Source organism: Nannobrachium achirus, assembly GCF_963921795.1.
Source record: "Nannobrachium achirus genome assembly, chromosome: 22".
Taxonomy (NCBI): Eukaryota; Metazoa; Chordata; class Actinopteri; order Myctophiformes; family Myctophidae; genus Nannobrachium; species Nannobrachium achirus.
The window spans coordinates 15,358,054-15,381,026 of NC_137829.1; the positions used below are offsets into that span (position 1 = coordinate 15,358,054).

General features: G+C 42.3%; 3 protein-coding genes across 3 annotated transcripts in view; 1 reads left to right on the forward strand and 2 right to left on the reverse strand.

The window, feature by feature from the left end:
• The window catches only part of lims2 (LIM and senescent cell antigen-like domains 2), a gene marked incomplete at its 3' end in the record, with an annotated part of 66,605 nt that extends 59,485 nt beyond the window's left edge, over positions 1–7,120 (reverse strand). Inside the window, exon 1 of the mRNA XM_080752702.1 lies at positions 6,984–7,120. Within this exon, the coding sequence (XP_080608828.1) occupies positions 6,984–7,024 (41 nt within the window). The 5' untranslated portion in view covers positions 7,025–7,120. The remainder of the gene's footprint in view (positions 1–6,983) is intronic.
• A 2,704-nt stretch (positions 7,121–9,824) lies between these two features.
• gcc2 (GRIP and coiled-coil domain containing 2) overlaps positions 9,825–22,973 on the reverse strand; it is a 53,625-nt gene continuing 40,476 nt past the window's right edge. The window contains exons 26-30 of the mRNA XM_080752708.1: positions 22,345–22,553; positions 17,899–18,132; positions 16,668–16,807; positions 13,044–13,245; positions 9,825–11,060 (exon numbers count right to left, since the gene is read on the reverse strand). Of these exons, the coding sequence (XP_080608834.1) occupies positions 10,987–11,060; positions 13,044–13,245; positions 16,668–16,807; positions 17,899–18,132; positions 22,345–22,553 (859 nt within the window). The 3' untranslated portion in view covers positions 9,825–10,986. The remainder of the gene's footprint in view (positions 11,061–13,043; positions 13,246–16,667; positions 16,808–17,898; positions 18,133–22,344; positions 22,554–22,973) is intronic.
• Positions 14,306–15,716, forward strand: tmem223 (transmembrane protein 223; the record flags this gene model as incomplete). The annotated part of the gene is made up of 2 exons (XM_080752703.1): positions 14,306–14,497; positions 15,055–15,716. The coding sequence occupies exons 1-2, from the start codon at positions 14,332–14,334 to the stop codon at positions 15,714–15,716; spliced, it is 828 nt and encodes a 275-aa protein (XP_080608829.1). The 5' UTR covers positions 14,306–14,331.

Genomic DNA, 22,973 nt, shown 5'->3' on the forward strand with positions numbered 1-22,973 from the left:
TGCGTGCGTGCGTGTGTGCGTGCGTGCGTGCGTGCGTGCGTGCGTGCGTAGTCTTCCAGACAGAATCCCTTCCAGACAGGGCAGAACACCCTAACAACCCAACCAAAACAACAACAACAAATCTTCATTTAGGACTAACAGCATACTGTAACGTTATGTCACCCTGTCCATTATGAACATCCTCCTTGTAGGACTCTATAGGCTTTGACTAAGTCTAATGTCATCATATCCATGTTGAAATGTGTTTGCCACGCAGATATTTTTATACACTAGTCACTTGACTGTGATTAAATCCCTGCTATGTGGAGACGTTCTGCTGTGATACATGTCCTGAACACCACCGATAAATGCACCTGAATCACACTAACAGGGGCGTCACAAGGGGGGGAAAGTGGGACTGAGTTACTAGGGCCCAAGGTGGAGGGTTCTTTTACAGAAGACCACAGTTGGAAACAATGGATGGATATTTCTCTATAAAGTCACAAAGGTAAGGTACTTTGATGCCAGTGTGTGACTATCAAAAATCCTTAATGAAGCAGTAAAAGAGTTAAAAAACACCAAACAACTGACCAAGCAGGGAGAGGTGTGGAGGATGCAATCCTTTAAAAACTCAAAGTAGGTATAGGATAAGTTGTTCAAATAATTGTCAAATAGCTCTATATTCTTTAATATCAAAAATCGCGATTTCTTTTGTCACAATAATCGATATGAACATAAAATGTTCATATCGTCCCATCCCTAATACTGAGTGAAACTAAAGACACCTGAATTCTTTCTGCAGCCCACACATCCTTCCAGAAAGCTGCAAGCATATTGTGTCTTCACCTGGACATGTTCTTGCAAGTGAATTTATACTCTGATGCCTTTTCAGGCTGTTGTTATGTTTTACCTGCCTCATAAAACTAACTGCCGTTCATTTCCTCTGAAATCCCACTTTCAGGTTTCATATTTGACTGTTGTTATTGTTGGGAATGTTTGATGGGAACTTTATTGTTTGTTAAGGTTATTTTTTCAACATTATTTAGAGATTTAATTACTTTTTTTCACGTAGTTGTGTGTGCACCAACTGTAGGAGCTAGCAATGACAAGGGTTGAGAGATTACAATGGTTCTATAGCCTACAGCAAATAGAAAGAAGGAATTCTGACTCTGATTGCTTAATTTGCACATTGTAATAATATGAACTAGAAGCAGTGCACTTCCGAGCACATGGTCTCCACCAGGCCGTGCGTCCTGGTGGTGCTACTGTATTATAGGCCAATGTAAAAAGGGTGGCATGTGTTCTTCACCTTAGATCTTTCATGGCAATCGGACGCTGCATGCATGATTTGAAGCATTGTTCCAAAAATATGTTTTGCTAAAGTCTACCTGCTGGTGGCGCTATAACAAGCCAATGTGAAAAAGGTAGCATTTGTTCCTTGACCTAGTGGGAATATGTGTGGCAAATTTCACGGTAATCGCAAGCATGGTTGATGATTTGAGGCATTTTGTTCAAAAACGGAGCAATCCTGCAAACTTTGGAAGCTAATATTAGCCAATCAGGATGGAATATCCAGACTAGAATTGTTCTTGGGGTTGAGGTCTTGAGGACACGCTTTAATTAAAGAATGATCATAAATTGTCCTGTTTATTTGAACAGCAACTAACATCTTCATGGCCAATAAAGATTAGCATGAGTGTAAAACCAGTAAACCACAGCTGATTTCATAACCATGAAATACAGACGGAAATTAATAAAACACTAGGCGCACACACACAGAGAGAGAGACAGAGAGAGAGAGAGAGCGCACAGACACACACACAGAGAGAGAGAGAGAGAGAGAGAGAGAGAGAGAGAGAGAGAGAGAAAAAGAGAGAGAGCAGTGCTTAATGATAGGAAACAAATGTGCTGATAGGGGCCGTTAACTGTTAACTACAGAATCAGACATTTTTCTTATTTCCGAGTGTGTCTGTTGCCACTGGCTTGAATCTACCTATCTAAAGAGTTAGGTAGCAGTGGTAGAAGAAGTAGGTTACATTAATGTGTTTTTGTTTCTTTATTGGCATCAAAATATACTTACAGTAGCATGGTGAAAGTACTCATATTTTTCAATAACTAGTAGATCAGAAATATAAAATAGGGCTTAAGTGGTGGTTATGTTTAATATCTAACTGCAAAGAAACTATAATGTCCTTTAAAAAAAACAAAAAAAACATATTGTTTAAAAAAAAAAAGAAACTATACTGTCAATTGATTGTAATGGAGTCAAAGGCACAATGTTTGGACATGTAGTGGAGTATAGATGTTTGTAAAGTAAAGAACAAGTACTTAAATTGTACTTGAGTAATTGAACTTAATTGAAAGGGTTAAATCATTTTGGACAGGATACTCACTGGTAGGGATGGAGATCGAGAATCGATTCTATCACTAAACTAGAAGCAGTGCTCTTCCGAGCACAGGTCTCCACCAGGCCACACAAATCGGCCTGTTATAGCGCCACCATGAGGCTGATTTAAAAAATGTGGGGCAGAGGTTCTGAATTAGCATCCAGGGAGTGTGTGTGCTCAGTTTGGCAGCGATCGGGCCAACGGTGCCGGAGATTAGCTGGTAACAACCAGGCCACACAAATCGGCCTGTTATAGCGCCACCATGAGGCTGATTTGAAAAATGTGGGGCAGAGGTTCTAGATTGGCATCCAGGGAGTGTGTGTGCTCAGTTTGGCAGCGATCGGGCCAACGGTGACTGAGATTAGCTGCTCACAAACTGCGAGGACGCACGGACGCACGCACGCACGGATGGACGGACGGACGCACGGACGGACGGACGGACGGACGGACGGACGGAGGGGAAAACATACTCTCCCTCAGCCTTCGGCTGGTGGAGAGGACTTTCACATAACGAACGAGCACAGGTCTCCACCAGGCTGTGCGTCCTGGTGGTGCTACTGTATAATAGGGCAATGTAAAAAGGGTGGCATATGTTCTTCACCTTAGATCTTTCATGGCAATCGGACGCTGCATGCATGATTTGAAGCATTGTGTTCCAAAAATGTGTTTTGGTAAAGTCTACCTGCTGATGGCGCTATAACAGGCCAATGTTAAAAAGGTAGCATTTGTTCCTTGACCTAGTGGGAATATGTGTGGCAAATGTCACGGTAATCGCAAGCTGCGTTGATGATTTGAGGCATTTTGTTCAAAAACTGAGCAATCCTGCAAACTTTGGAAGCCAATGTTAGCCAATCAGGATGGAATATGAAATATCAGACGGATCGGACTTGATCACATGACTATAGAGATACTGTGTACCGTTTTGCATGATTTTTGGATAAAATCTCAAGGAGTAATATCCAAAAATGTGTTTTACATAAGTCGGCCCAAAGGTGGCGCTATAAGAGGCTGATGTGAAAAATGCAGGGCAATGGTTTATCCTTAGCCTCTAGGGAGTGCGTTTACAAAGTTTGAAACTGATCGGTGGAGTTATAGGTAAAACCACAAATCGGCCTGTTATAGCGCCACCATGAGGCTGATTAAAAAAAAAATTAAGTGGCATTTCTTCCTCGGCCTAGTGGGAACGTGTGTGCGCGATTTCATGATAATTGCACTTTGCGTTTGTGATTTGAGGCATTTTGTTCAAAACGGCCAAATCCTGCAAACTTTGGAAGCCAACCTTAGCCAATCAGGATGAAATATGCAAAATCAGACAGATCCGTGTCGATCACATGACTGTCGAGATACTGCCTACCGATTTGTAGGATTTTTGGACAAAATCTGTAAGAGTAGTGCACAGAAATGTGTTTTGCGAACATCGGCCACTAGGTGGCGCTAGAAAAGGCCCATTTGAAAGATTTAGGGCAGAGGTTCTAGATTCACATCCAGGGAGTGTGTGTGCTCACTTTGGCAGCGTCCGGGCCAACGGCGACTGAGATTAGGTGCTCACAAACTGCGAGGACGCACGCATGCCTGCAAACTTTGGAAGCCAACCTTAGCCAATCAGGATGGAATATGCAAAATCGGACAGATCCGTGTCGATCACATGACTGTCGAGATACTGCCTACCGATTTGTAGGATTTTTGGACAAAATCTGTAAGAGTAGTGCACAGAAATGTGTTTTGCGAACATCGGCCACTAGGTGGCGCTAGAAAAGGCCCATTTGAAAAATTTAGGGCAGAGGTTCTAGATTGACATCCAGGGGGTGTGTGTGCTCACTTTGGCTGCGTCCGGGCCAACGGCGACTGAGATGAGGTGCTCACAAACTGCGAGGACGCACGCACGGACGGACGGGGCCACTAGGTGGCGCTAGAAAAGGGCCAATTGAAAAATTTAGGGCAGAGGTTCTAGATTGGCATCCAGGGAATGTGTGTGCTCACTTTGGCAGCGACCGGGCCTACGGCGACTGAGATTTGGCGCTCACAAACTGCGAGGACGCACGGACGCACACACGGACGGACACACGGACGGAGGGGAAAACATACTCTCCCTCAGCCTTCGGCTGGTGGAGACAATTATAGGAATGTGGTGGCACACGTTCACAGAGACTGTAGCTAAATATAGTATCGCCACGATACATTATGAAACAAACTGATACGACGACTTCTCTGCGTTAAGCCCATGACTCCAACACATTTCACTAGTTTGGGATGGCTCAAGTTAGAAGACAGCAGCAGGGTTAAGCAAATCAATGGGGTTGGTGTCCATCAACAGTCAAGATAGTCAAAGGGACAGTACGTACCCCCAATACACTCATGCGTGTCAAACTGCCTTGGCCAGACTATACTAATGCAGCTAACAAACTGCAGTATCCCCACCTTGTTTTAACATGGGTGGATTGTTTAGCTGTGCTAGGCTATGTCAAACTACTTCTCCAAAGTGAGTGACACCCACAGCCACAACAATAGACCATAATCTGGTGGTACTGTGGTATCCCCCACATTTAGAACAAACATGGGAGAATTCTCATTCTACTGCCTCCAAAATGTGGAATGCCCTGACATTAGAACAAATTTGGGAAAATTCTCATTCTACTGCCTCCAAAATGTGGAATGCCCTGACATTAAAGGATGTGCAATATGGTTTCTTTCAAAATTGCCCTAAAAAACATCTATCAGGGGAACACAAGGGGAGTTAACATTCCCATCGCTTTATAGTGGTTGGATTTGTTGTAATATTGTGTTAACAGTTTCTACTTCCTGCTAGGTTGAGGAAATTATTACAAAGGACCACAATGGATAGTGGTCCCGGAGATGAAGTCCCCGGGACCTTTTTTTTGTCTTATGCTCCTTTTAGACTCAATGTCTTACTGTACCACTGTTCTCTTTGCATCACTGAACCCCACAGCACACTTTAAACAGCATTGTCCTCTATCCAGTAGCATTCATTAGCCGTATTGGTGGAGCCTACGTAATTCCACTAGCCTATGTACAGTACGGGCCCACGGCCTAATTGGCCACGGAAACAAACTGTAACAAAGTACAACAGGCCACAACTTGAATCACAGGACAACAACAGCAGTGCAAACACGGCAACCAGGCCACACAGCAGTACCTACAGTACACAGTTAGAACAGGCGAGGCATGCAGGCCTCACAGCTACAATAATACTATACTTGTTGCCTTTAGGGGACACATTTTTTTCCTACAACAACACAACACACCTCTGCAGCACTGCAATCATAACACCGTGGTGGTGGTAGGAGGGAGGTGTTCCTGTAATAACACAACACACAGCCATTTGTGGTCCCTTATTCTAGTGGGACTTCCTGTCCCCGCCGCTGGAACCAGCAGCACTACAAGTTTCTCAAACTTTAAAATGTCAAGGTCTCCCCTTAACTCTGACAGTGTACAAATGGAACCAAATGGACCCGTTGGTTTCATGTCAGAGTTACTGTCAGACTTGTATGGGTCAATTTAGACCCCTTCTAAAGGAGCCCACAGAATCCCTAGTATCCACTTTGAGAATTTAGACCGCTGGTTCTCTCAAACGGTTTCACGTCAAGGACCCCCAGACTGAATGTTAGAATATATTTTACGCAATGGACGGTGACGGACCTCGCATATTTTATTGTTAGAACTTGATTAAGCACCAAATTCTACAACAGTTTATTATAATAGTTCTCAAAATGAGGTCCAGGCAGGGACTCCACAAGGGGGGGGGGTGTCAAATATAACCTGCAGCCTCTAACTATGAGAGCCAACTCTGAGAACCAAATGGACCCGTTCCGTCTGTACACTCTCATTGTTGGGGGTCCGTGCAATGCCTAGACTGTGGGTCTCAAATAATTAATTCCTAATGTTAATGGGGACCCCCTGGCACGGCTTCCAAGGACCACAATGTGGGCACCACTGAGTTAGGCAGCCGTCTAGTGTCTATGAACTAAATGATGCAAGTCTACCATTGTCATTTCTTATAGTCTTAAATATGAATCTGAAATAGCTATACTGTATAATAATAGGCCTACTGCTATTCAGATTGGGCTGCCATGTCTACATTTCTGTTCTTATGATTCAATGTTTACTTGATCTTTCAATTAGAATTTATAGATTCTCGATAGTTTGCAGCCAAGTTTAAATTAATTTAGACACAGTTTTCATTTTTGGGACGATATAAGAATCCCAAACTTCATGCTAACTGTTCACTCTAGTCTACAGCATCTTCTTTATTTTTCTCACAACAACCACTTCATCTCATCTGTATGGATGTCAATGTTATTTAACTTTTTGAGAACCAAATGGACCCTTACAGGTGTGTGTATCCTTTCTTGGAATCAAAGCGTTTGACATGTAACCACAGACTTTTGAGCATGTGTATAAAGTGCTTTTCAAACTCTTTACAAAGGAGGCAAAGTGACAGTGAAAAACTAGTCGTTGCATCACCAGTGAGTCCAACAGGATGCAGTTTTCCCCCTTCCCTTCCCTGTTCTTCCTTCCAACCAACCAGACAAAATGAAAGAGCCATTCAGTTCAGAATCAGTCCAAAACATCAGAGTATCATCAGGAGAACAAACTCACCCGTTGGTAGAGCCGTTGGTCATCTCTGCGACCCCCAGCATCTCGTCTGTCTGTCCCGTCTGTCCGTCTGTCTTCAATCACATTCAGAAGGTCCAGCTGTCCGTCCACAAGCAGATGCACGTCAGACAGATGTTAGGCTACAATGTATTCAGATGCCGGATTCCAATTATGAGACAAATGTAACGAGTCTCTAATGGCGATGATGATAGAGAGCAGCTCGCCTCTCTCTGTCTGTCTGTCTGTCTGTCTGTCTCTCTCTCTCTCTGTGTAATTTCTCTGACCAGAACACAAGACCCGCCCCGTTTTAACTTTCCACAGTTTCCAGTCTAACATGTTACATTTTAAACATTACTGACTGATTGTGGGATTTATTGTCTAGACGCCGTTGCAACTGTATCTTTATGCACGCTTTATACAATTAGGGGTTTGGAACGTCTATTATATAGTAGGCTCATGATAAAGGATTATGTTGTGGGGATTTGTTTCAGAGCTTTTTTCGCAGAAAAACAACACGCTCAACATGGCGGAGGAGCAGGAACGCTTATTTACTCAAATGCCGAGCTTTGTTATTGTTGTCACTCTAACTTCTAAGCACTTCTCAAAACATTTTGATTTCAAGGACCACCACCCCATAACTCAGAGTGTAGCCTAAAAATGAAAGTGGGACCTCACCAAATGGAGCCATTCGGGTCCTATATTTGTACACCCTCCAGATACAGTAAAGGGTGCATTATTTTGGAGCCCCTCCTCAAGGAACCCTGAAAAGGTCCCTGGACCGCACTTTGAGATTGATTGATGACTTTATACTAAGTTCGCATAGGAAAAGTACAGGACAATATGCTACAGTTCACTGTAGGTCTACTAAAAGGATTTAAACCACAATGGCTTGTTTGCATGGGGGTCCTTTTGTTGAATTGAAGGCTACTCAATTCATTAAAAAAAACATCTGCTCTTAAAGAAACTTCATAAACTTTGCAACCACTTGTTTGCGCGCATGTTTCGAATAGGCTGCTAAAATACGGAGATTCAAATTAAATCAAATCTTTTGAAGCATCCTTGGAAATATGACAAAACTATACGTCATTATTGGTTAAGTCGCATAGATTTCCTTATAAGGAAGTTTGTCCTTTCAATGCAGCGCGGGAGGATGAGGAGGAATTGGAAAACATCTGGCTGGACTTGACTCGGACACGCGCATTATGACGTTCACACAGCACAGGAGGCGGCGCACATCATGTTATGGTGAAATTGGTGACCTATCGAATCCGGCGACCCCCAGTCTATCTTAGGATAATTATTCAGTTAGGATAGGACATATGAAAGGGTTTATGAAATATGTGACAATAGTTACCAGTATGGGAGTGAAATCCTCATGGATGTCATGTTAATCAACTAAGTTACGTAGCATGATAGCATAACTGGTGATCAAAACTCTCTCAGTGAAACCCAAAGTGTTGAAAATGGCACGACAGCGACATCTGGAGTACTATCTGAATTTGAAAGAATTCCAATTTTAGTGCTATAACAATTTAACATGCAATAAGGTATCTCATAGCAAAACATGTAGCCTATTGTCTTGCATAGGCCTGTTCATTCTCAGCCAGGTTGAAAACAAAAAAAGTCCAATATTGTCTTTCTTGAGCCTCGAGCATCGTATTGTATCCTCCAATTCAAATGCTGCAAATGAAAACAAGTGATGACATAACTAAGCAGACATAGCCAAGACTGTAAAATAAATCAGTTCAATTTATTGATCAGTAATTATTAGCCTACACAGTTTTATAGATAATGTCTCTAAGCTTGTGACCAGATTAATTGATCAAACCAACAAACATAAAATGCTTTTAAACAAAAAATACATTCAGTTATGAAGCCACCACAGAAAGCTGCCCTGGGAATGAGACAATGGTACATGGCTTTTCTTTTTTCCCCTACCCTAGCTCGACTTCAAGCATAAACATAAAACCATTTTCATTTAAACGTTTCTTTTTGGTAATCATTCTGTGTCTGATTTTCATGTGCTTAAATATCTAGACATATGGAAAGACTATTTCAAGATCCAACACTAGTAAAGGCCAAGGGCTGTCCATACTTCGACCGAAACCGAAGATTTCGGTCAAAAGGTCCTTTTCGATTATGTCCCTCGCGACTTCTGAAAAGCATTAGACCGAATGAGAGTTCGGAAGTTTGCACGTCGGAAAACACAACTCACCGAACATTTAGGAGAAAGTATAGACAGGCCTTAAGGAATGCCCTATCGAAGAACAAAACAATCCTTAGTGTAAGTGTTCCCAATCGCAATTTTCTAACATACACACTTTTGTAATAATTTGATTTTGGTAAAGAAAATTAATAAATCATAACAATGACAACAAAATCGTTAAAATAAATATGAAGACATGTAACAAAAAGCACAAACGTGACCATAATCACAAGCAAACAGCCATCACCACACAGCCGTTTAGCCGACCTTCATGAAGCGATTCATTACAACGCTTTGGAGTCAGGTAGAAGTTGGTGGTTCTCAAACTGTGGTCCAGGGACCACCAGGGGTCCGTGAGGGGAGGTCAGGTCCACCGCTAAATGATCGATATAGAAACCAAAGGGAACCTTAGGCTACCAGTCTGTAACTCTGAGAGTGACAGGTCAAGAGTTATGGGTGTTCCGTGCATGCTGGGCTAACTGGGGTTCCTTGAAATACAAAAATACATTTAAAAAAAGGTTTGAGAGCCAACCACTGATATTAAAGCACAGTGGTCTAATGGGTGATAGGCTCTCCCCCCACCCATAGCCAATGTGTCCGTCAACAGTCAAATGCCTTATTGAGGTGCCCTTGTGCAAGGCACCAAACCACTCACATCCTATTATATATATATATATATATATATATATATATATATATCCTTTTGGATAAGATCGTTAGCGAAACTCCACATGTTTAATAGTCCCTGTTGGTTTTAAAAAGTTAAACTGATCACAATGTTAAACTGCTCCCATTAATGTGATCAAAAGCGGAATGATTCAGTAGCCAAACTGTCCCATCTCTTCCGGGTTCCCGTCCCCGTCTGTCACACAGAAAACAAGTTAAACAACTGATTGTTGAAATGGCTTGGATGTTAGTAGCTATTGAGGTTTTGCCTTCAAGAAAATGTACAAAAGGAAATGCCAAAAGGTAATATGGTGGTGTTTTTGTCAGTCACACTGGTCAGATAAAGATGCATCACAATACACATTCATTGGTGAGATACGTCTATTATCTATATTGGCTCTTTTTCCACAACAAGAACTAAGCGAACCGCGTGGTGAAACGTAGTTCACGAGTTCTGGGTTTGTTTCCATATGCAGCCCATACACTGGGTTTTCAGATAAGGTTCTTAGAACCCCATTTGGGCCCTGCTCAATGGGTGGTACTAACCTAACTAATTCAGAACTTATACTTTCACATTTTATTTCTCTAAAGCCTTTGCACAACACCATGTGTTAATTTATTGTCCGTTTTTTCTGTGCGGAAAATCGGACCCAGTTTGCAAAGGCCTTAACGGTATAAATTGCACGTTGTGATGCGCTGCCGCTGTAAGCTTGCAGATCAGCTAGTTTAATTTGTTTTACTTATGTAATACCACCACCTTCAGAAAGTAAAATCACAGAACTTCACGGTTCTCCAGAAAGTTTCAGGTTGTGGAAGGTTCTGAGTTAACTCTTCATAGTCAAAGAGAGCCAAATACTAGTTATTGCACTGGGAGTTGCACTAATAGGAATGGCATCACATTTGTAAATGCATCCACTGTAATATTAACTTACTGTTACTTCATTATAGATTCCATGGTCCCTGGTATTGTGTCCCTAACATCTATGCCCCAGTTTAGCATTCCCACAATGAGAATACAACTAAATTGGGGGAGAAAATGTCAAATCAACTAAAAACAGCTGATCAGATTGTGAATGCCCGCTAAAGCTCCCAGTATGATGTTCCCAGTGTGCTCTGTTTGGTGGAGACGGCGGTCTATCTGATCCCAGACCAGCTGTGGAGGTAGGAAGACCAGCCGGAGCCCCGAGACCCTGACATCTCCTCCTCACCTGGAGAAAAACAAGAACACCATAGGTTCACAGGAGCTGAACACACATGGATTTCACTTGGTGGATTGGGGTCTCAGATGAAAGAAGAAAAAAAGGCCTAAAGCATATCAAACTGGGTGTCCTGATATAGAACAATAATGGGCAATTCTCGCCATTTCTACGTGTCATTATTTCAACTAAGGGTTAGGTTTAGGTTTTAGGGTTAGGTTTAGGCATAGTTTTACTGAGGTTAGGGTAAGGGTTTGGGTTAGGCATAGTGGTTAATATTCACCAGGTTAGTATTCACCAGTGTCGGCAGGTTAGCATTTCACCAGGTTAACATTCACCCGTGTCGAACAAATGGAACGTCAAACAAATGTTATGTCGCAATATCGACAAGCTCCCAACAATAATATCTTCAAATCCACACACACGCACGCGCGCACACACACACACACACACACGCGCTTGCGGACAAACTTTGTATTTTTCCGCCCAGAGTGGAAAAAGAATCGTGCATGAGCGGAGGGTCTGTGCACTGCCAGTGAGGCGGGCTGCATTCATTGACACGGAAGCGGAAGAAAAGTCAGTGCACTTATGCTTGCCCAACTGGTGGTTTTCATGCGTAGCTCCACAAATCTTTTTTTAATCGTCAAAACAACCGTTTTGCTTTTGAGGGCCAAGATAATTGTTGTGGGGCGCACTTGGCCCTCACAAATATATAATTATGGAAGTATGGAATAAACTAAAGCCAAATAAAATCTTATGACAAACATTTTGTTAGGAGGGCCTGTCCCAATCTGTCATTTGTGAAACAGATTGTGTTAAACAATTAGCACAAATTAAACATGTAATGATGTTTAGGTATTATAATTGTAAACCTATGTTGCTGCTGTTGTACATACAGCCAAACAGTTGAAGAAATCACAAATTCAGACCATTCATGTTTGTGGAAGATGTTTCTAAACATGTATTCTATTGCTAGTTTGATCAGTTCAAAGACCCCTTTCATCTTAAAATAACCAATAACCGAAAATAGCTGATCTATTAAGCTCACAAGTTACGCGTCGCAGCACGACGTGGTATGAGCTTATAGATCAGCTATTTACAGTGTGCGAAATGCTTCCATAGAACAGTGATTCGCAAAGTGGATTTCAGGGACTCTCTAGGTTCCTTCATGGGGGTCTAAATTGACCCTTACAAGTCTGTAACGTTAAGTTTGAGAACCACTGCCATAGAAGACATGCCGGCTTCTAATGGAATCCAAACTGAGAGCAACTGAGAACTTTAATCCATGAGTATGTACACACTAGGGCATTAACGACTTGTGATTTTTGCCAGTCGACTTGACTCAGTAAAAAGTTGAGTTGAAGTCGACTTCATCGTTTGATGACGTCATCACATCACACACATCACACACATCCCCCAATTAATCATCTGGGGGTCCCCAGATGATTAACTTAAAGTGCAACATTGTTTTCTCCCTCAACTGTAAACAAACCAACATAAAGTTTAAGATAGACTAGAGGGTATCTTTACATTTCTAAAGTGCCAATTTAAGGACTTTTTAATACCTCTAAAATGGCAAATTAAACATTTTCCAAATTGTCAAATATATAGAGGCAGAAATTGTGAAAATAGTAGATCTACATGCTCACAAGTTGTGAGCTATTTTCACAATAGAACCATGTTATACCAAATGGAATGTAGCACTGTAATATTGGATCATTCCGTTCTTGACAATAATCAATCCTACTGTTTGAATGCTGTACAGACGTACACATGGAGCAAAAAAATAATAATGATAGAAAAAAAAACACAAAGGATTTTTTTTTTCAACTTCGACTTTCTCTGGTGGGAGTCGACTTGTGTAATGAAGTCGACTCAGTCGACTTTTTCGTTAATGCCCTAGTACACACACACACACACACACACACACACACACACACACACACACACACACACACACACACACACACACACACACACGGCTGTCTGTCCTACCGTGTGCGATGGCAGCCAGCTTGCTCTTCTCCTCGGGGCTGAGCTGCAGCATGGTGTGGATGACGGGCAGCAGGGCCTGGCGCTCGCTGCCAGAGTGCAGGAAGATGAACTGCAGCAGCACGTTCTTCAGGTACTCCAGGTTGGCCACGCTCTTCTCCCGCTCCTGGTTCCTCTCCAGACGCCGCACCTCGCTCTTCAGCAGCTAGGGGGAGACAAAGACACACACACACACAGTCACGATTAATTTAGAATCGATAATCCTTGATCCCAAGGGCGGGGAATTCAGTCGTCGGAGGCAGCACAGCAGTTGGAATTGAGATACAGAGTAAAACAAGTACAGTAACATACGGTTAAAGTGCCATTCCCACTCAGCACGATAACTATAAAGATATCTTTCAACATTGTATTTCTTTTCATAGTTGGTGTAAACACTGCTATCCACTTGGCGATTTTAAAACTATATTTTGTATAGTTATAGATATAGTGATCAGTGTGAATGGCCCAGTTAAGAGTATCTACAAAATAGCTACTGCAGCATCACAGAAAACGCCATCATCAGCAATGAACGACAGTATACGACAGTATACACCCAACATAGTAACCTGCACTATGCAGAAAGACACAATCACAGTGTCATTGCATTGGCTGAATGCACTCAAAACACGAGGAAGTACAGATCTAAACTAAAATGTGATGACAGAGAGTAATATGTACATCATCATAAAGCTGTGGGTCAGGTATTGTGGAATATTTGCAAAAATGAAATATATTTTCAGCCTATACTATGTCATGAGACTGTGAATTTTGATTTATTATATCTATCATTTATATATGGAAAAATTCATACTGTTTGGTTAAGAAAATATGGGAACATATTTTAGTTTCTTAGTTTGTCTTGTCTTTACAATGAGGACCACAGACAGTATATTATTATTATTAAGCTTTCACATGTATATAACCCTCTGGGTGGACTACATGATCTGAAATATATTTTTGTTCAATGTTTGACCCGAATATCAATAATACTATGCATAATAAAACTGTTGACTGAGAGACACAAGAAACGCGTTTTGGTCCAAGTAACAACATTGGGCCACGACGCCATCCGTAGACCTGACCACGTGCACACGAGACGTCACTAACAAACATGGCGGCGCTCTATACTTCACAGATGTATCGCTAAAACGACAACATTGTAGGACGCAAGTTTATGTAAACGTACCGTCATTATAGACCTGTGCTGTGTTCACAAACGCGTGAAATACTGTTCATATTATCCGACGTAACGATGGGAATGGAGCGGTTGTTGTGCACAGCGGCAGGCTGTTACAGCAGATATTTAGGATCTAAACTGCTCAGGTTTCCAGGAGCTGTCCACAGGATCCCGACAGAGATCCTTAAACACCAAAACAAACCGTCCATGTCAACAACATTACTGATCTGCAGCGGAATCTGTAAGCCTGTCACTACTATTACACAATACTTAAGTTATTTGACAATCGCTTTTCCCCCCCTTTTTGATGTTTAAAATTAAAATCTTCAAAATATAAATAGTTTCCATTGAATGTTTTGGATTCGTGATGAGGCGTTGCTCGAGCTTGTAGATCGGCTATTTTCACCATTGTTTTCTTTAATTTGTTTGAAACTCTTAATCTTTTAACTTTATGTAAAGCGCATTGAACTGCACTTGAAATGAAATGTGCTACTACATAGCCTAAATAGTTTGATTGATTGCCTGTTAGTTATGGCCATAGTACAATACTGTATATTTTGATTATTGGTACCAGACAGTCCTTGTCAGTCATTTCTTTGCATATTTTAAGCTATTTGTCACACATATGCTGGTGCAATTTGGTTACAATGCATAGAAGGCAAACACATTTTAGATTTACATGTTTCAATGTTCAAAGCCAAAAACACATTTAAATCTTTAATCACAATAATTTGTATTGTAATGGTGCACCCTGAATGGTCATCTAAAATGTAATTTCCGTGACATCCCATTCCATAGGGACAAGGTCCTTCACCACCCGTCTCCAGACTCCCCAGAAACCAACGCACATCGCCTGCCGGCGCCTCTGCACCTCCACGCAGATCCTAAAAGACGTGGTTCTGTTCCACCACGACCGGACACGCTTCTTCCGGCTCCTGGCCATCTTCTGCGGCGGTCAGTTGGTGTTCTGGTCGTACCTGGCCCATTTCGCCTACACAGGCCTCCGCGACACCAGCACCGCCCGTGGCGGTACTACTAGCGGTGAATCCCAGCATCAGCGGACAATAGCCACCAGCGGCCTGGCTGGTCTGTGGAGTTTCGAGATGAACCTGGGCTCCGACACGTGGAGATACGGCTTCACGTTGGGCTGTCTGGCCATGGGAGGGTGGATCGTGGGACTGGGGGTTCTGTTCAGCCGACGGTCGGTCAGCCGGGTGGTTCTGCATAAAGGCGGCCGGATGGTGACCGTGGCCACCCAGTCGCCTCTGGGTCCGGACAGGGGCCAGAGCATCACGGTGCCCCTGGCCCAGGTGGCCTGTCATGCCCACAGACACGAGTCCCCGTCCTTCATCCCGCTCCGCGTGAAGGGACACAGGTTCTACTTTCTCTTGGACAAGGAGGGCACACTGAACAACGTCAAGCTGTTCGATGTCACCGTCGGGGCCTATCGGCCCTTTTAGAGAATTTTGTTTTCGTGATGTAACCTTTACCACCAGAGTGATCAAAAGCTGCCAAAAACATTGTCTAGTAAGAGAGATCTAACATGAAATGTATAATAAAAGAGAATGGATGCTATACAAAATGTGTAAATACATTTCAGATTCAGTTTACATTTTGAGTCGCCCTGAGTAAATTGGCTTAGTTAAATCTTACTTTGTATAGGGGAGAATTTCTTTTTTACATAATGCATTATCATGGCCAGAATAACTTTCATTTTAATAATAATACAAATACATACTTATAGTTTCTTGAGCACCCTGAAAAACATCTCCCCCCATTTTTTCTCCAAGGGATAATGTAGTTCACAAAGCAGCTAGGACAGGGCACATATCACTATGATAATCTATAAACTCAAGGTGTAGTTAAGTGTGATACCACTTTAGGATTATCTAACTCTCAGACAAAGTAGTCATATCAGGAGCTCATGACAAAAAAAATCATCAGTAATACTGCATACATTACTATATGATCCAGACCATCACACGAATCCTGTGAAGTTAACATTATAATTGGTATTGCATTTAGTTTTTGGATCACTTGAAACCATGGGGTGGCTCATTATGACCCTACTTACCCTAGTGTGTGTGTGTGTGTGTGTGTGTGTGTGTGTGTGTGTACTTTGTGTGAGGACCAAATGTTCCTACAGGTACAATAGAATTTCACAAGCAAAATATGTTATTGAGATAAGTTTACAATTAGAAAATTATTCAGGTGAGTATTTGGATTAGACATACAGAGGTTAGGTTTGGAGTTTGGACCCTGATATATACTTTAAACCCAAAAATAGCTACAAGAGCTTGTCGATCTGCAATTCTTCGGCTTATGGTTAAAATGGGATTTTAAAACGTTCATATCCTCACAAGTATAGTAATACAAAGGGGTGTGTGTGTGTTATATATGTATATACATACAGTAACTTGCTCCATCAGAACAGCATTAGTAGCTTCCGTTTCGTGCAGAAGGCTGTTCATGTGCTCCATGCTGCGTGTTGCGGTGGTCAGTTTGTGACTCAGCTCTTCCTTGGTGGGCTCCAACGTCCAGACAAACGGCTCTGGAGAAGGAAAATTACATTTAAGCTTCAACAGCATGCAGCTTCTAACACCCAATATAAAAGATGGAAATGGATTTAACTGAACAAAACAGTCAAGAGATTTACAGGCAAATGCCATGTGAAAAGGGAAAACACAGGAGCAGGGGTTTCATTTTGGGTCCAAGAGGATGACACTTGCTGTTGCCACCCCCTAATGTTCACATTTAAACTCAAGTTCAGTTATTGTATGCATAGGGCATCACAGTTTAAGCCCCGCCCGTCATCACTTTGGACCCGTAAGCGTTTTTCCCATTCATTTCATCCATAGACATTTCATAAAGTATTTATTTAAAAGTCTTTTAAGCCTCTGACAAAGCCACCCCGGCTTGTGAGGAATCATGACAATAAACACTATTTTTTTGCCTGCAACAATTAATTAGAAAGCTGAAAAAAGGGCAGGGTACAACTTGTGCCCTCGTCTTTTTTTTTCTTCAGCTTTCTAATTAGATCTTTGAAAATTCCCATAAGATTATTTTCTTTGACGACTTAAGCCCTACACAGTATATCCTTTGTCATACACCGAATAACGAAAATAACTGTTCTGTAAGCACACAATGCTCGTGATAGGACAAAAAGTAATTTCAACTAGAAGTCCCAAAACAGGTTGAACGTGGTTAAAAATGTATTACGGCAATATTCTCTCTTCTCACACAGACATACGGTACACACAAACAGATAGGGTTGGGACGATAAGCGATATTATCGTTTAAAAAACAGGATAATTTTTTTTAATCATATTGTGGAGATCTAATTTATCGTGAAATAGTCCTCCGTCATGCACTGGGATCAATTCACCTTTTATTTGCCCAGCTGCATATCCGGTACCATTTCAACCCTCTATTGGTAAAACGTACTTATAATATAACCCTTGATGCTTCTACCAAATCTCTTGGCCCAAAAATAGCCAATCTATGGCAAATGTTCTGCCCCAGGATAATGGATGTTGGGGATATTTTGATTATCGCGATAATATTGTAAATCACAATTTCTTTGGTCACAATAATCGTGACATGACATTTTCATATCATCCCACCCCTAACACACACACCTACCTTGTTTGGGGTCTGGAGAGGTGAGCAGTTGTTCCAGAGAAGGCAGAGGAGTGTGTGCGGGAGAGGAGCGCTCCGTCTCGGTGGTCTCCATGCCTTCGCCCTCCTCCCTGGCCATGGACTGGAGGTCCCCCACGCTCATGAAGCCAAGCCCCCCTGCAGGGCTCTGCTCCGCTGGGTTCCTGCTGCGCTGCTGCTGCTGGGGGTCCTTCCTACCTGACTGGACCTGTCCTGAGCCTGGACAGAGAGAGACCAGACGGGACGGGACGTGTTTACGGGTCTAACGCATTAAAGGATGGATTAAAGGAAAATCAAATATGGCAGAAAATGTTTGTGTGACCAAGTCCTAAAGTGTGATTTGTCAAACTGTATGAAAAGGGACCCCCCCCCCCCCACACACACACACACTCTAGCGCTGATTCTAAACAATTAACAAAATATGAAGAAATCACAGAGGCTTTAACCTTTATATTAAAAAAAAGTATGAACTATCCGATAAGACTTTATGGAAAATGCTTCTGAAGAATCTGAACATATTGCTAGTTTGACCACTACAAATGCTTAAAATAATAACTGAAAACAGCCTATCTACAAGCTCTCAACACGCCGCAGACGCATTGAGAGATTGTAGCTTGTCCGTTTTCGCTGTGCAACATGCTTCCACAGAAGACACGATGGCTTCTACGGAATCCAAATGACTGAAATCAGTCGTGGTGACTGAACTTTAATCCATGAGTACGAGAAAAAGTGTAGTTTTTGGTTAAAAAGTCAAAGCTCTATATTCGGAGAGTAAAATGTTTTTCAGGCCAAGGACCCCTTAGTTGAGGGAGAGATGAAACAGGGACCCCCTCACTACATATTGTATAAAATTGTGTTGCCGATTAAACCATAGACTTGGATAACCAGGCAGCTAAATGCCAGTACGTCAATATTTTGTGCTGTGTGTGCATTAGCAGCATGCCACTAATGATGAGTTTCTCCAGATGCTAAAGTGAGCTGCATGCCAGACATACTGTATATCTGAAACAGCTGGCTACACTCAAATGACAGAGAATCTCTCACTCACACACACACACACTAGGGTTGCCAACCGCCCCGTATTGGCCGGGACGCCCCGTATTCTGACTGAAAGAGGCGCGTAAAATGCACATAAAATATATATTTTTCTGTGCGTGCGCCAGGCATCGTCTGCCTGCCTTTGTGTGTGTGTGCTGTATGTGAAGGGCTCTAGGACCCTGGGGGTGCCTCGTCACGTACGTGCGTGCTGCGCCAGTCCTTGTGTAACATGAACTCTGCTGCTGTGCGTTGTTGAATGCGAGCCAGCGCGGGCGACACAAAACTAAAGTTGCAACTAACATTTCTCTACCGAAAATTAGTACCTGCATGTGAGATGAGGTTTGTTAGCCAAAGCTCGTTTTGCCCCAAAACTGTGGGACTGAGAAGAATGAGTCTCATCTGCAGCAGGTGAGCTGTGTGTGTCTGTACCATACTCTGTACTCTGTACTCTGTATGTGGCAAAATGCTATAATACTATGGGTTCTTGAGAATCTGGATGTTGAAGAGCTCCAAGCAGATTACTTGTTCCCCCTTTCTCTGTAGCAGTATATTGTTGACCAGTGGTTCCAAAACATTTTAGCCCAAGACCAAAAAGAGAAATGAAACATTTACCCAAACTAGTGAAAATAGCAGATCTACAAGCTCACAACACATCACTATGCACAGCTGTTGTGAGCTTGTAGATCGGCTATTTTCACTACTTCTTATATATGTGTTTTCCAATTTATGGAATGTCTTAGATTTTCATTTGAGTTATTCATAAAATTACTAAATCATGAAAACAAAATGTAGGAAACAAAAAATTAAAGGACCCATAAAAATAATTCTGTGACTCACAAATGGGACCCAGTGTTTGGGGACCAGTGTTAGACTATGTACAGTAGGCCATATGCCTCAGTTGAAGTGTATCTTATTAAATGTAGGTCTACATGGCAAGCCATGGGTTTATTATAGGCTATATCTGGTGTATGGTTGAAGCATTTAATTTCCTTATGATTATGATATGTATGCAATGTTACAGTAAGTGTAACCTGATGCAGATGTAGCCTGATGCAGATGTAAGACCTGTTGTGTTTGTAATGTATTGTGTGTTATACTGTAGGTATAACTGTCTGAGTGTCTGTGACTGTACCGTAGGTATAACTCTCTGAGTGTCTGTGACTGTGCCAAAATGCAGTTTTCTATGCATTTCAGGCGTGTTGAGTCTGTTGACCCCCCTCAAAATACAATTTTTTTTTTCGGCCACCCACCTTCGGCGGGCGGCCAGAAGGTGTCCCTTATTTGAGTCTCTGGGAGTTGGCAACCCTAACACACACACACCCTGTCACCTCTTCCTGTCATGGTGATGTGTGTGTTGGCTGTGTGTCTTCACAGGCCAGCTGTGTTGGAGGTGATGAATGGGCTTTGAGGAGCATTCCTCTACTTGTTAAATACACTACCACTCTGCTCTCTCCATCTCTCATTCTTCTCTCTCTCCATCTCTCATTCTCTGCATCTCTCCATCATTCCTCTACTTGTTAAATACACACTACCCTCTAGCCCTCTCCATTATTCATTCTATTTTCTCTGCATCTCTCCATCATTTGTCTACTTGTTACATCTAGTCTACCAGACCTCTTCTCGTGCTCTGCTCCCTCCATCTCGGACGATATAACAGAAACATGAGTTTTTGGTGAGTGTGTGTGTGTGCGTTTGTGTTTTTTTTCCTAATGTCTAAAGCAGCGTTTTCCAAACTTGGTAGCCAGGAAGGAGAATATGACGCATTGAAATTTATCCGAGTAGCAGCAATAACAGCTGCACGATATTGGCAAAAATATATATATATATTGTTATATCGTCTGAGAATGTAATATCAATCACTATATTTGGACCCAAACCTTTACAGTATGGCATTTAGCAGACGTTCTCAGTGCAAGGTCAGAGTGAGTGCCATGAATCTTTGTGACAATTATAATTTCTTTTGGCACTTGACATTTTCTTTAAAAGAATTATCTCGCAACGACAACCATCGCTCTTGACTGGTAAATATTGTATTATATTTAGCTATATTGGCCAGACGACTAGGGTTGAGATCCTAACTGGAGCTTGTACTTTTGAACACTTTTGAAAAAATACATCTTGAAAGTATGAGAACAACTGGTTCAGAAAGCGTTTGTAGAATCTGCCTCAGGCCCATTTATACCTGGAAAGCATTAGTCACTTTAGACTTTAACCATTATTTTATGCTTTAACTATTAAAAAATAGCAGATATACAAGCTCACTGCAAGCTTGTAGATCTGCTATTTTTGAACATTTGGGCAAGTCTTTGAATATTTTTGACCCAATTTTATAAATGTCTTCTAAATCCTTATTCTGAATCAGTGGTTCTCAAACTCTTTCGCGGCCCAGTGTCGCCGTGAAAAAAGGCGTTTCTCGGCGATCGAAGCGTTTTTTGGAAGTAGATTCTGAGATGAATCGGAGCCTATGGAGATTACACACTTCCTGATGTTGGCGGCCGAGTTGCATCATGGGATATGCCGTTTTGTCGCTCACCAGCCTCCGTCGCAGCGCCAGATTACCTGGTTACCATGGTAACCAGGTAACACGTCTCTGGACGTGATAACGGGGCCGTGGCGTTCCTGGACGTAATTGGCACCGGAAGTGTTAAAAAGATATATTCAAAGATTTAAAAAAATATAATGATTTTTTCAAAAATATCAGATCTACAAGCTCGCAGTGAGCTTGTATATCTGCTATTTTTTAACCCATTCAGGCCTAGAATTATTGAATGCTTTAACCAGTGAAAAATAGCAGATATACAAGCTCACAGCACGGCACCGAGTGCCGCGCTGCAAGCTTGTAGATCTGCTATTTTTTTGAAAAAGTCGTGAAAATGTGTGCAAATCTTTGAATATATGTATTTCCAAAGCGAACGTTTGTAACTCAAATTTTGCTTCTGGGTGGTCCCTGGAACTAAATATTTTGAGATGCGGGTCCGTGGCCAAATAAATATAATTTTGGGGGTCCTTCACATGAAAAGGTTTGAGAACCACTGACATAGTAGTCTCTCAAGAACAGACTAACTGAGCTCCATTTAAGTGAAAAGGACCTTTTCTTTGACGATGGCTGGCCAGATTGCTGACACAGAAACATAGGTTTTTCAAAAAACCTTAGAAGGATTCAAAAGACACTTATAGAATCGGGTCAAAAATTCGAATTTTCACGATTTAAAAAAAAGTTGCAGATCTACAAGCTTGCAGCGCGGCACTCGGTGCCGCGCTGTGAGCTTGTATATCTGCTATTTTTCAATAGTTAAAGCATAAAATAATGATACACAATAATGTGTACCTGTTCTGAATGGGTTAATAGTTCCCCGTCCTAAATGGGGGGTGAATGAGGCTCTCATTCCGTACCGTTGTGGCTCTGCATGGTGAACAGCTGCTCCTCCAGGCGGCCCAGCGTCCCCTGCAGGGTGTCCACGGTGGAGCGGTGCTCGTCCTGCAGCCGGCGGACCTGCTCCCTGAAGGCCTGCCGCTGGGCCTCCGCCTGGCCCTGCAGCGAGGCCTGGACCTGGGCCTGCTCCGCCCGCAGGCTCACGTTCTCCGACTGCACCGCCAGCAGCCTGGAGGGACGCCACGGGACGGGACAGGACGGGACGGGACGGACCCCCAGGGTGGAGAGGAAGAGGAGGCAAAGGAGAGAAGAGGAGTTAAAAAAAATTATTTTAGATTGTAATTTGAGAAATTAAAAGATGAGTGTTATGTTTTCATTTACTCCTTTCTATCATTTTAGAGATTTTAATGATTTTGATTTCAGTGATTGGGAGCACTTTGTTCTATCGTTTTAGGATGTTTAGCGATTTTGATTTCAGTGGGTGGGGGCTAAATGTATGTCTTTTCTCAAGATGCACCGAAATCTTTCATGGGCAGATGTGACTTATGGCGGCTAGTAGTGTTACTGTAAATAGTAATAAAGAAATCGCTGGCTTATCGGCTATTTTTTGACAACAAGATTTGGTAGGGAGAGTGGGGGGAAAAAAAGA